A 12,901-nucleotide genomic window follows, 5' to 3' on the forward strand; every position below is an offset into this window, starting at 1 on the left:
CCCTCTGTGGACTCTCGAGCCACCGGCACGGGGGCTGCGCAGCCCTGGCCGTGCCTGAGATGAGCTCACCCGCTCTCAGAGGGTCACCCCAAAGGGGGCTGTAGGGCGGCGCCGCACCCAGGGAGAGTGTCCCGGCTTGAGAGGGACGGGACGGGGCAGAGAGTTGCGCGTGTCCTCCTTCCGCTGCCACCCCGCCACTCGCGTGGGAAAGTGCCGCTGTCGCTTTAAGGGCGGAGGGTGGCGGCCCCTTTAAGGCGGGGGGGGCGCGGGGGGGGATCAGCTGCCCGCGCACGGCAGCGGGGCCGCGCCGACACGGTGGGTCCGCGCCGCGGGTGGGGTCCCCCGGTACCCCCGCATCCATCCCCCCGCATCCCCGCCCGGGATTCCCCACCCCTCGGGGTCCCCGTCCTCACCCGCATCGGGATCTCCCCGTACCCGCCCCGGCCTTGCGGGGTGCCCCCAGGTCCCCTGGTCCTGCCTGGGGTGTGGGTGCCCACCCCCCTCTCCCTGAGCTCGGGGAGGCCCCGGGGCTGAATCCCCCTCCCAGCGGGGACGTGGCGGGGCAGCGAGGGCTCAGCCTGCCCGCGGGGGGCTCTGCCTTCTATCCTTTTTATTATTTTTATTTTAAATAATAATTTTTCTTTTTTATTGTTAATTTTCAACCCCTCCTCTCCCCGCCCGTGGAGCGCGGGATGGGGGTCCGGGAGCAGCCCCCGATCGCTCCCCCGGGGGCCGCTGCCGGCGGTAGGTGCCCCCCGAGGCTGCCCCCCGCCATGGGGCAGGGGGCCGTGGGGCAGGGGGCCGCGGGACTGGCCGGGGCGCTCAGCCTGGCACAGCCAGCCGGGACCCCACTGCTGCTGGACGTGGGGCGCACGGTCCCTCTCGGGGGGGATGCTCTGAACCACGGACGGGGCCTGGATGTGAGTCTGGGGGCTGCGGTGGGGTTTGGGGGGGAGGCGGGAGGGATTTGGGTGCTTCTGGGGTGGTGGAGTCCCGTCCCGTCCCGTCCCTGCCTCCCCTGTCCCCGTCATCGCAGTTGGGATCTCACCAGGATTTCCTCCTCTGCTGGTTTTCTCCTCCGAAAACCTCGCTGACTGCCAGGCCGGCGCTTTCCCATGGCCGGGGTTGGGTGGGGGCTGTGTGGGGACAGGGACAAGGGTGTGAACAAGGGCTTCCACCCCTGCTGGCCCTGGCACAGCCCTTGACCCACGCACATCGTAGCACAGATGGGGTAACTAAGGCAGGGGTGACGGTGACTGCCGAAAGCAGCCCCGCAGAGGGGCAGGGTGCCCGACGGCAGTCCCTGTGGGGCGTGGGGGGTGCTCGGGGTGGGCAGTGTTCCCTCACGGTGCCCGATGGCAGCCCTCGGGAAGGGCAGGGGGTCCTCGGGGTGGGGAGGGAACCGGGCTGAGCACTCCCCGCTCTGCCCCGCAGTGCTGGGAGGTTCGGAAACAGAACAGCTCCGAGTGGTGCCGCTTCATCCGATCCAACCCCGACTGCCGGATGGACGGGGGCTTCCTCGACTACCTCAATGGGGTCTTCTGCGTCTTCCCCCCCCGGCTGCTGCCCCTCGCTGTCACCCTCTATGTAAGGACGGGAGCAGGGCAGTGCTGGGGGATGCTCTGCTGTGGGGGCGTGGGTTGGGCACCCCGCTGACCCCTCTCTGTGCCACCCCTGCCCCCGCAGGCTCTCTGGCTGCTGTACCTGTTCATCATCCTCGGTGTGACAGCAGAGAAGTTGTGAGTGGCCCCGCAGAGAAGGGGACGGTCCCCAGGGTGAGGGGGAGCCCCGTGGTCCCCGAGCAGCCCCATCAACCCTCTCCACCTCCTTCTCTGCCTTTCCAGCTTCTGCCCCAACTTGTCGGCCATCTCCACCAACCTGAAGCTGTCCCACAACGTGGCAGTATCCTTGGCAAATCACATGGGGCCTCATCCGAGGAGGGGGGCATGTAGGAAAAGGGCAGAGGAGGTGGCTGTGACGGGGTCACTTTGTGTCCCCTTGGCACCGTGCCAGGGGAAATCAACTCGGATCAGGAGCCTGGAGGTGGCACTGGGACAAGCGGTCGTGTGCTGGCACAGCCCCCCTGTGCCCCCACGGGGGAAGAGACCCCCAGGCCTTTTCCTTGACGTGCCCTCTCCATGGTGTCACCTTCCTGGCCTTTGGAAATGGGGCGCCGGATGTCTTCAGTGCCGTGGTGGCCTTCTCCGACCCCCGGACAGCAGGGCTGGCCATCGGGGCCATCTTTGGTAAGGGGACCCCCACTGCCGGCTCCTCCCTGGGAGCAGCTGGCTTGGGACACGTGTTTGGGGTGAACACTGTGGAGCTGTGGGATGTTCCCATGCGCTGAGAGGGTCCTGTGGCGTTGGCAGGTGCCGGTGTGTTCGTGACCACGGTGGTGGCCGGGGGCATCGCCCTGGTCAAGCCCTTCACGGCCGCCTCCAGGCCCTTCCTCAGGGATGTCATCTTCTACATGTTGGCCGTCTTCCTCACCTTCATGGTCCTCTACTTCGGCAGGATCAGGCTGGGAGAAGCTCTGGGTGAGCGCTGGGGGGGGTACTGGGGCTGGGGGGTGGTGGGAGCAGCCTGGAGGTGCCATAACTCCCCCATCTTTCCCCCCTCCCAGGGTACCTGGGGCTGTACGTGTTCTACGTTGTCACCGTGGTGCTCTGCACTTGGATCCACCGGCGGCAGCGGGGGGACGGGACGGCTCCCCCTGGGCCCTGGGAGCCAGGTAAGGGCCACCTGGCTGTGGTGGGACCCCGGGTGGGTCAGAGTGTTCTTCCACTGTCCCCCTCCACTCCTCCTCTCCCCAGAGATGCCGACGGATTCCGAAGAGCCGGAGCCCTCAGGCACAAACAACAGTGACTATGGTATGTTCCTCCTGCTGGGCTTGGGGCTGGCTCTGTCCTCGGGGCTCGCAGAGACCCCCAGGCTGCTGCATGTGTGACTGAACCCATGGGGTGGGCATGGCTGGTTGCTGCCCTGGGGCAGGGGGATCCCCCTGGAGGCACACAGGGGACTGCAGCCCCATGCTGGAAGGGCTGGGGGCACGGCAGGGAACCCCCCTGCTCAGCCACTGTGGCCCCTCTCAGGTGAGGAGTACCGGCCCCTGCTCCCCTCCCAGGAGACCTCCCTGCGCATCCTCACCAAGGCCCTCAGCCCCTGGACTACCGCAAGTGGAGGAGGAAGCCCTGGTATTGGCGGCTCTTCAAGGCCTTCAGGGTGAGCAGGGGGGACATGGGCCAGGAACTAAGCCCCTTGGGGCATCCCCAACCCTGCTGGCCCTTGGGGCTGTGTCACCCTCCCCAGGCTTTGGAGCGGGGATGGTGGGATGTGGGGTGGGAATGGGTCACAGGGCACCTTGCAGGGTGTCCCAGCTTGGGGTTCCCCCACCCCAGGTGCCCGTGGAGCTGGTGCTGCTGCTCACTGTTCCCGTTGTGGACCCTGACAAGGATGATCGGAACTGGAAGAGACCCCTCAACTGCCTGCACATCCTCACCAGCCCCCTGCTCTGCATCCTCACCCTGAAGTCGGGCGCCTGTAAGAGTCTGGGGCAGTCCCAACTCCCAGGAGGAGATGGGACTGAGGTGACCACAAAAGCCCTCGGGACTACAGGAGCCCCTTGGAGCTGGCTCCCTGTTCTGGGGAGGGAGGATGGGCAGTGAAGAGGGGGCCTGATTTGCAGCTGGTTTGCAGCTGGATGCACCTTCACAGAGCTGGAATAGCCCCCCACCATCCAGGACTGGAATAAAAATGGAGCAGGCCTGGCCTGCCTGGGGAACTGAGGCACTGAGGGGAGCAGCCCTGTGAGGGCTTAGGGTAGAGGTGGCTTTAGGGAACAAGGCTTTACCTCCTACCTTGAGTTTGGTCAGATCCTGTCCCAGCCACTCTGATGTCCCCTCTCCCCACCACGTGCAGATGGGCTGTACCAGATCCAGGGCATCTTCCCAGTCTGGGGACTCGTCACACTGGTTGGTTCTGTCCTGGCCATCATCATCTTCATCACCACAAGCAACGAAGAGCCACCCAAGTATCACTGTGTAAGGTGTCCCCCAGCCCTGAACACCCACCGGGAACCAGCCCAGCCTGCTGCGGTCTGGGCTGAGGGTCCTGGCGGCAGAGCAGGAGCCAGGACTTCTTTCCCATTCCCCAGTGTCCCCAGGCTGGCTGAAGGTGTGCAGGGCCCTGTGGGATGCACCCAGGGCCCAGCTTGCACCTCTTCCTGGCAGGTATTTGCCTTCCTTGGGTTTTTGGCCAGTGCCATGTGGATCAACGCCGCAGCCACAGAGCTGGTGAACATCCTGCGGACCCTGGGCATCATCTTCCAGCTGAGCAACACCGTGCTGGGCTTGACACTGCTGGCCTGGGGCAACAGCATCGGTGGTGAGGGCTCTGCTGTGCCCCAGTGCCCCCCTAGGCACACCCTGGGGTCCCTCTGCCATCCCCCAAGGTCTCCCCTTCTCCCTCTGCAGACACCTTCTCCGACCTCACCATGGCACGGCAGGGCTATCCCCGCATGGCCTTCTCCGCCTGCTTCGGGGGCATCATCTTCAGTATCCTTTGGGTGCCAGGGGCAGGGACTGCCTCAGTTTCCCTGCCTACAGCCCAGGGAGAGCCCCCTGGTCCTGTGGGACCTGTGGAGAGGAGCTGGGCAGGATCCAGCCCCGAGCCCCAGTGATGTTGGCAACCTCCCCAGTGTCCTCACGGTGCAGGGGGACTGGTGTGGTATTTGTGAGCTGCAGGGATGGAGCTATCAGCACCCCACTGTCCCCACGGCTGTCCCAGCCCCAGCAGGGTGGGAGTTTGGCAAATTTGGAATTTGCCAAAGGGCAAGAGGGGAAGAAAGAGGCTGTGCCTCCCTCTGGTGGGTCCCCAGACCAGGCTGAAGCCTCTCCTCCTTGAGTGTTCCAGCTTGTATTCACCACAAGCAGGGGAATGCTTTGGGGCCAGGCAAGAACCATGGGGGTGCAGAAAGGAGGAGGAGGAGGAAGGCTGGCGCTGTCCCCCTCTCCAGGGCGGGAGGGACGTGGCTGGTTGTGTTGCTCCCCTGAGGTCTCCTGTGCTGTGTCTCCATCCTGAACGTGCCCCAGACATCCTGGTTGGAGTGGGACTGGGCTGCCTGCTGCAGATGAGCAGCAGCCAGCCGCTGGTGAAGGTAAGGCTGCAGTGACACTGTGACACAGGTCAGGCTGGCAGCAGGACCCCGGTGTCACCCCACATCACTCCCCATCTCTCTGGCAGCTGGAGCCCGACAGCCTCCTGGTCTGGGTCCTGGCAGGGGCCCTGGGGCTGAGCCTGGTCTTCTCCTTCGTGTCAGTGCCGGCTCAGTGCTTCCAGCTGGGCAAGGCCTACAGCGTCTGCCTCATCGCCTACTACCTGGTGTTCCTCTGCGTGGCCCTGCTGACCGAGTTCAGGGTGATCCACCTCTCCACCTCTGACTGACCCCAGGGGATCACATCCAGCCCTGGATCTGACTCTGCCCCTCCCCTGTCCCTGCCGAGGGGACAAGGGCACCCTGACCCCAGCCGAGCTGCTGGAGGTGCCAGCCCAGCCCTCAGCCTTCACATTTAGAAGAGAGGGTGGCTGTGGTTAGAGAGAGGAGTTGTTAGTCACTGGCCACATCCTCTGCTCGCTGTTTAATCTGTTTAACTCATGGCAGCTCTGGGCCGGAGTGAGGTTGAGACCTCAACTGCCTCTGGTCCCGGTGGCAGGGGCGGAGGATGGGGCAGCTCCAGTTTGGGGGCACAAGAGAGGCTTTACCTCCTCCACCACTTCACCTTCCCCTCCTCACCTCCATCCAGCCGCTCCAGGACAGGGCTGGAGCAGTTGTGTACACAGGGTAACTCTGAAAGTCCAAGCACATGTTTGTCCTTTTAAAGGACACTCCGTGTTGGCACCGAGGGGCTGGAATAGCAGCGGGGCAGAGCCAGAGAGGGTTAAGGTGAGTCAGCGCCCCAGGGCAGCGCTGGGTTTCGTGCAAGCAAAGCCGGAGGAAAAACAAACATCAAACCGAGGGAGGCTGGTTTCCCCTGCTTTTTTTTAGTGATGTTTTTCAGCCTGAGTTTCAGATCCTACTTTTCTCCTCCTCCTCGGGTGGGTAGAGCTGTAGGAGAGGACCTGGAAGTTTCGACACAGTGTTAGCCTCTGGCAGGACTAGGTTTAGACACTGTAAAAAAATTGCAATAAAAAAACCCCACAAACCCAGCCTTGGCTTCTGTTTGCTGCGAGGGCAATTTCTCTTGCCCAGTGATGGTGTAACATAGCCCTTACTCAGCACGGAGCCTTTGCAGGGGAGAGGGAACAGCGGGGGCTGAGCTGGGAGTGACACCCCAGGCCACCCAGGGCGGTTTTCCCCAGGGTCTGGGAAAGTGGTTTCCTCTGCGTTCACCAGCAGCCGCTGTCCCAAGAGCAGTCACATGTCCCGTCACGTTGGGAAACGATGTGTCACGGTCGTGCCAAGGGTCAGCACGGGCGGTGAGAGGCACTGCTCCGTCCCTGGGGACACGGACACGGGAGGGGCTGCCCGCGGTCCCAGGGGAGGAGCAGAGTGAGTGGGCTCGTGGTTCTGCTCCCAGCTGGAGGGTCCACAGAGCACAGGCTGGAAAGCAAAGCGCTGTTCCAGAGGGACACCCACCCTGCTGCCCCACGGGAGAGGGGGGTGTTGTGCAAGCAGCACAACCGCCGGACCCAGTCCCTGCTCCCTTCTGGGGGTGCCAGCAGCCTCCTCGCCCTGCAGCATTTCTCCTTTTTCTAACCAGTGCTTTCACAAAAAATAACGCTCCCTGTGCCTGCAGCTATTGGCTCTGCCCTGAGCCTACTCCGGCAGCTGCCGGAATTATCCGGGAGACAACCCCCACTTCCTTCCACCCAGCAGGACTAAGGCAATCGAAACCGTGGGGCCAACGTTTCGCAACAGAGGCACAGGGTCAAACACCCCTTCTGGCCTTAACCCTGCACTGGGGTAGAGTTAAAAAACATAACTAAAAGCATTACCCTAATGTTTAGAAAAAAACCGGCAGGGGGAGGACAGAAGGGAAGCCGGGCTTTGTAATGTCCTGGAGCAGGAATTCCGAGCAGTTCACGCAAAATATTCCCAAAGCAAGCACTTGCCACTTGGAGAGGGAGGGCAGGGCGGGCAGTGCTCCTCTTCAAACACTGGAAATGCTTCAGCTTGGCCAAAGCCCCTGGAATAACACAGGGAAGGAGGAGAGGAAGCCGCTGCCTTTACAAAGCCAAGGGTGCTTTTTATTAGTGCGCCTGAAAAAAATCTAGAGAACATTTGACAGACATACCCAGAAAATCGTTTTTATAAACAAAACACCAGCATACAAAATCCTGCAGTGCTTCCTCCCGTGCTCCCTACAAAATGATTGTCTCCATCATTAGTCTGTGTGTCGGGGTGGGGTGGGGGGGAAAGAGGAGGATAAATAGAAGGGGATGCCCCGTACTCAAATTTTGTTTCCTTCCAAAGTCATATGGAAGAAGTAAACTCCCACCACCCTCCTTGGTTTACAAAAATAATTAACCCAGTGGGTACGTGGGGGTGGAACAACACCTTGGCACGAAGCCACAGAGGCAGTACCTGTGCCCTGACCCCCAGCCCTCCACGGAGCCCTGTTATTGCATGATAAGCAGGTCAGTGCCCCCCTCTGTACAGCTCAGAGCCACAGCTCCTTTCACACCCAGAAAACACCCCCCAAAAAAAGTCACTGACAGCCCTGCCAGGAGAATTCCTGTAGGGGAATGTGGAGATTAAACACAGCCACATTTTTTCCCCCCTAACCTTCACAATGCTCATTCATCCTGCCCACAACTTAAAGCACAATAAACACCATCTCCTCCAGCCCCAGGACTAATCTGGATAAACCTCCTGGGCTGGGACTCCACGCAGAGCAACTGCAAGATCAACAACTGCACTGCTCGTTAATTTGTGGTCGAATTCATGATTTGGAAAACAGCCCTTTAAGGTCCTTCATGGTTCAGAAGTTGTTTCATACCTGCAAGTATCCAGAAAGGAAACAAAGAGTTGCCAGGAGGCACCCAGGGAACTTGGCAAGGGTTGGGAGCAGCCACTGGTGTGTGCTGCCTGGAAAGCTGCTCACCTACTCCTTCCATCCCATAGCTCCCACCATGCTATGCAGGGAGACATTTCCAGAAGCAGCTCTGTCTTGCCTACTTCTGAAAGTTTCATCCACCCAGGAAATGCTCCTGAGCTGCCTGGGTAGGATCAGCCCTCTCCCACTGTCCTTGTGTCACGTGGTGAGGAAAAGACAGGGATGTGGGACAAGGGGAATGGGGACACAGATCTCCCACTGCCTGAGGTACCCAGAGGAAGGAGAAAGCTTCCCCAGCAAGCTCTGCTCTTAGTCCAAACCTGAGGAAAGACCAAACAGCAAGAGGTGAGGGGAACCTCTGCCAGGTACTTCTATCCCTCAGCACTTCCTATGCTGACAGGGAAAAGAAGGACCTGGAGAGACAGGTTCAAATGGACCATGAGCAATGACACAACCTGCCACAATCACACAACAAATGTGGCAGAGCTGGGAAGGGATCCCTTTTTCCCCCTTCCTTCCCAGCCCTCAGCTGCCAGGTCTGGCAGCATCCCTACCAGCTGCAGAAAAGCTGATGGGTGAGAAGAATCATCGTCTTCCACGTTCCTCCTGTGTCCAAAATTCAGGGGAACAGTAAAGCTCTTCAGTGGATCTTCTCAAGATGCCACTGAGTCAACATTTGCCAGCCTGAGGAACATTTCTGTAGGGGTGAGAGCAAGGGAGGAGCAACACTGCTGGTGCTGGGACTCTCACACCTGCACAGACCAAGAACCTGGCTAAGCACTAACCAGCAGGACTGTTTGAAGCTCTCTCCTTAGCCCAGAGTCAGGCAGAAATAAGCCAGACTCGGAGCTGCAAAGCCTTCCTTTCTCCCTCCCAGTCATTTATCTGAGCTAAGGACCAGACAGAGGTTTGCACTTTGCAGAGCAGGTGGCCAAGTGGCAGAGGCCAACAGCCATGTCATGCTGCAGAATCCCAGCCCTGAGCAAAGACAGGAGCGTTGGGGTTTGCAGACTCCAGCCCCAGGCAGTGCCACAGGCAGGACAGATACTGGATGGCTACAGCAGAAACAGAATTCATGTCCCCAGACTCCTTTCCTACCTATGGTCACAACATGATGAGGTTCTGGCCCTCGGTTCTGCCTCAGAACTGCTCAGGGACAAGTGAATTCAATAATCAGAGCTGGAGCTACTACAGGGAGTGCATCTATGTGTGCCAAAAAGGAGGGGGAAGGCAATCTGCTCTTCCAAAAGTGCTGAGATTTCACACCACCTGCCCTTTCTTTGCATAAGGAAGGTGGAGAAGAAAAACTCACTCCCTGATCTTTTATTCCTAGGTTAATGGCACCCTTTAAGCAAGAGGGATCTTCACAAAGGGCCGAAGTTTTAATATGAAGCAGGTGACTTCAGTGAATTCCCTGCTGTTAATAGATTACACATCCCCTTCCCCATGGTCTGGTAGTGGTAAGAAGGCAGCAGGTTGGAGCCCGGGAAGTGGCTCAGAGGGCCAAGGGCTCTGTTCTGTCCGAGATGTTCACCCTGCTCAACCTGTGAGCAGCAGCCTTACAGAGAGCCCCCTGGGCCTCTGTGTTTTTTCAAGCAACCCACTGCTGGGGAAGAGATTTGAACCCTAAACCAGTACACTGACAGGTCTATATACATCATCCCAAAATACACTGTGAAGGGATACTCTAGGTTATTGCATAGAAGGCGGCTCGCGTTAGCTAGGCCTAAATGACAGTCTGGGAGCGTTGTCGGAGGCTCAGGGGCTTCAGAGAGCTGCTGGAAGCAGATGCAGGCTCTTGCAATGGTGTCTGAGATTCCTCTTTTCTGGAGTGCTCCTCATACCATTCCTGTAACAGGAGACCAAACAGGGATCAGGCTCTGCCCCACAAAGGCCTTGCAGACAGAGCAGCCATGGGTGACTCTGCCATGCACATTTGTTCAGGCATAGAGGGCTCTTTCCAAAGCCCTGGATACTCCTGGAACGACCCTGTTAACTGCAGCCCAGTTGTGATGGATGCACTGAGGCCTTGCCAACCACAGCCCAAGCAAACCTGGGCAAGGAAACACCCCTCTCTCGGGATGTCCCTCCTGAACATCCAGGGGATCTGGTATCGACGTTCCCGTGATATCTGGGATTTGCAGAGCTGCTCCCAATCCTGTGTTACAGTATGTTACATATTAATCACAGACCAAGAAGAACAGGCAGGAAGCTTCTCTGCAGATCACCCAGCCCCGTGGTAAATAATGTTCAAAAAAAATGTTTATTTTCCTTAGGGAGACTGAAGACTCATCCCCAGCTGGCTGCCCCGGGGACAAAGGACAGATTCAAATGGTTACAAGATTAATCCTTTCAGTACTAATTAGCCCACAACCTTCAACTACCTTTGGCTGGGCAGTGACCAAATCCATGGCAGAAAGCTCCTGACCACGGAGGGCACAAGCAGGAAGGTGCTAAACTATCCAGGCAATCCCGTGATTTATGTGTTTCCCATCTTGCTCAGCCTGCTACTCTGAAGGCAAACCAGGCAGCTGCCTGGGAGAACCCTTGGTTTCTGTGGGAGAACCCTTGGTTTCTGTGTCAGACAGACACGCCTAAGCTCAAACACAATCACATTCCAAGGGTTTAGCAACCCTGTGCTCAGCAGCCAAGCCCCAGGCAGCACCAGCCATGTGCTCACAGCCCCAGCAAACAGCTGGGGAGCCCAGGTGAGCTCAGCCAAGCTGGAGTGCCTGCACACACCCTGAGTGTGGTTACAGTGACACACCTGCCCAGCTGGGCACCTGGACCCACTGAGGAGGCTCGGATGTGCTCTGTGGTTTAACAAAATCCCTGACAGCAAGAATGGATCAATCTGAACTACCCTTCCTGGATGCCCACCCACCCTCCTCACAGCTGCCTGCTCCCAGAGGAAGGCAGTCTCCAGTGTTTGAAGGGGTGGCTTGTTATTCCAGGCAATGTTTTGCTCACCACGGTGACCTGTTAATATCTGCAGCTCAGGCCCACATACCTGTATCTCCTCCTCATACATCTTCATACTCAAATCGCTCTTGGTCCTTGATCTGCGTCCCAGAAACACTGTTGACATTTGCTGAAGAGTTGGGGGAAGGAGGAGGAAAAAGCGAAAAAAGACATTAATCAGTCACTGAGCAGCTCACAGGATCAGTCCTGGAACTTCAGGCATCCTTCATGATCCCATTGATGAGCTCAGGCTATCCTGGGCTCCTCTTGTCAAGGGAAAAAGGCATTTTAGGGTGCACGTCAATGGTACGAATACAGGCACCCACTGCAGCTTAAACAAATCACACTGAGCAGATCCCCAAAGACTACAGAAGGAGATGTAGCTCAGATGGATGTGTCTGTCAGTGGTGCTTAATTGAGTCAGATGAACACATCAGTGCCTAGAACAAGGCTGAAACCCAACCTTCCAGTGAAGATCTCATCCGAGAACAATTGCCTCAACTACATCATTTACTGCGTGGGGCTGGACCTCTGAAACTGAGTAAACAGAGAGCTGAAGTCAGAATTACACTCTGACCACGTGAATTATACGAGCAGGATTGAGAAGCAAAAGAAACCTCAGGTCTGGCATCATCATTGCAAGGCCCAGGACAACCTCCTGCCTTGGTTTATTGTTTTTTAAAAGTGCTGCTGAGCAGTATCTCCATCCCTATTCTGAGTCTGTGAACAAGGGCCCAGACTTTAACTACCAAGCCAACCAAAGCAAATAAAGGTCACCTGAGAGACTGCAGCACCTGCCTGTCGTGGTGATACAGGAATTTAATGGCTATTATTACAACAACCACTTAAGCTCTTCCCAGATGCATGAGACAACATATCTGAGATAAGAGCTCATTCTCCCAATTGTCCATCCCGTTTTAGAATGAAAATGTAAGCTGTGCCATGGAGAAAAGAACGACCTGGAATCAATGCCATCATATTGCTGGATAATTCTCCAGAGCTGTCCAGGCCTCAGTGTATGATGGCACAGAGGAGAGTCACAAGACAATGTAAAAATAAATATACTTTTTTTCCATCCAGCACTGGGCCAGGACAGCTCTAAGGGAAGTTTGGAGGGACTAGAGACAAGCCCTTTCTAAGGCTGTTCAGAGAGCAGCTGCTGCTTCTGTACAGCAGCAAAACTTTGTGATGCTGCAGAGTCCCTCCAGTAGCTCAGCTCTCAGCACTACAAAGGCACATGGATCTTCTCTCTTGAGACAGCAAAAGGCACCTGTGGCCCTGGCATGCCACCCTCTCCTGAAGCTGAGAACTTGCAGCGTTTCCTCCTACCCCATATTTGTCCATCTGCAAAACGATCTTCTGCAGCTGAGCTGTCTCAGTGGCAGCTGAACTCCTCTTGTACAGCTCAATTATGCCAATCACTTCCTCCTTGGAGATCTCCTTCTCCAGCACAATGCCGTTATCTTCTGGAGAGGCAAAGAACAGAAAGAGGGGAAAAAAGGTTTCCAAGACGAGCATTGCTTCATCAGCCACTCTGATAACCCTGGAAGGCAAAGCCTAAAGCACACAGGACTGAGCCAGAGGTCAGGTACAGCCTGTACCTGCCCTTGTGACTAGAACATGTGTGTCCTTGACCTCCAGCACAACAGGGAAAAAGTTAACTAATGTGTAGGGCCAGCAAACTTTCTGGCCCAAACCATCTTCTCAGCTTTTTAAAACATCAGGCTTCTCAGTAACTTAAAAAAAAAAAAAATCTTGTAGCTTTTTGCTTGCCTGTAAATTAAGAAAGCAAATAATCACACAGGAGTTGCTGCCTTTCGACCTTCATCTGCCTAAAAGAGCTTGGGAGTTCAGAGCTAACCAATGTCCTTCACTGCTCCTTTCAA

The 12,901-nt window shown here is 57.4% G+C and overlaps 2 protein-coding genes across 5 annotated transcripts in view; one reads left to right on the forward strand and one right to left on the reverse strand.

Annotated features, from left to right (window-relative positions):
• The first annotated feature begins 305 nt into the window (after nucleotides 1-305).
• Nucleotides 306-6,204, forward strand: SLC8B1 (solute carrier family 8 member B1). The gene is given in 16 exon segments (XM_050318203.1): nucleotides 306-920; nucleotides 1,435-1,587; nucleotides 1,687-1,739; nucleotides 1,845-1,902; nucleotides 2,141-2,246; nucleotides 2,370-2,537; nucleotides 2,624-2,731; nucleotides 2,814-2,870; nucleotides 3,093-3,155; nucleotides 3,158-3,222; nucleotides 3,399-3,540; nucleotides 3,919-4,040; nucleotides 4,230-4,383; nucleotides 4,473-4,553; nucleotides 5,091-5,155; nucleotides 5,242-6,204. Coding segments are annotated over 16 exon segments (1,824 nt in total). The 5' UTR covers nucleotides 306-692; the 3' UTR covers nucleotides 5,443-6,204.
• A 1,019-nt stretch (nucleotides 6,205-7,223) lies between these two features.
• TPCN1 (two pore segment channel 1) overlaps nucleotides 7,224-12,901 on the reverse strand; it is a 45,598-nt gene continuing 39,920 nt past the window's right edge. For all 4 annotated transcript variants that reach the window (XM_050318199.1, XM_050318198.1, XM_050318202.1 and 1 more), the window contains 3 exons: nucleotides 12,345-12,481; nucleotides 11,065-11,145; nucleotides 7,224-9,903 (listed from right to left, as the gene is read on the reverse strand). In XM_050318199.1, coding sequence (XP_050174156.1) covers nucleotides 9,781-9,903; nucleotides 11,065-11,145; nucleotides 12,345-12,481 — 341 coding nt within the window. In that variant the 3' untranslated portion in view covers nucleotides 7,224-9,780. The remainder of the gene's footprint in view (nucleotides 9,904-11,064; nucleotides 11,146-12,344; nucleotides 12,482-12,901) is intronic.

Source organism: Myiozetetes cayanensis, unplaced genomic scaffold, assembly GCF_022539395.1.
Source record: "Myiozetetes cayanensis isolate MyiCay16 unplaced genomic scaffold, myiCay2020 scf21, whole genome shotgun sequence".
Classification (NCBI taxonomy): Eukaryota; Metazoa; Chordata; class Aves; order Passeriformes; family Tyrannidae; genus Myiozetetes; species Myiozetetes cayanensis.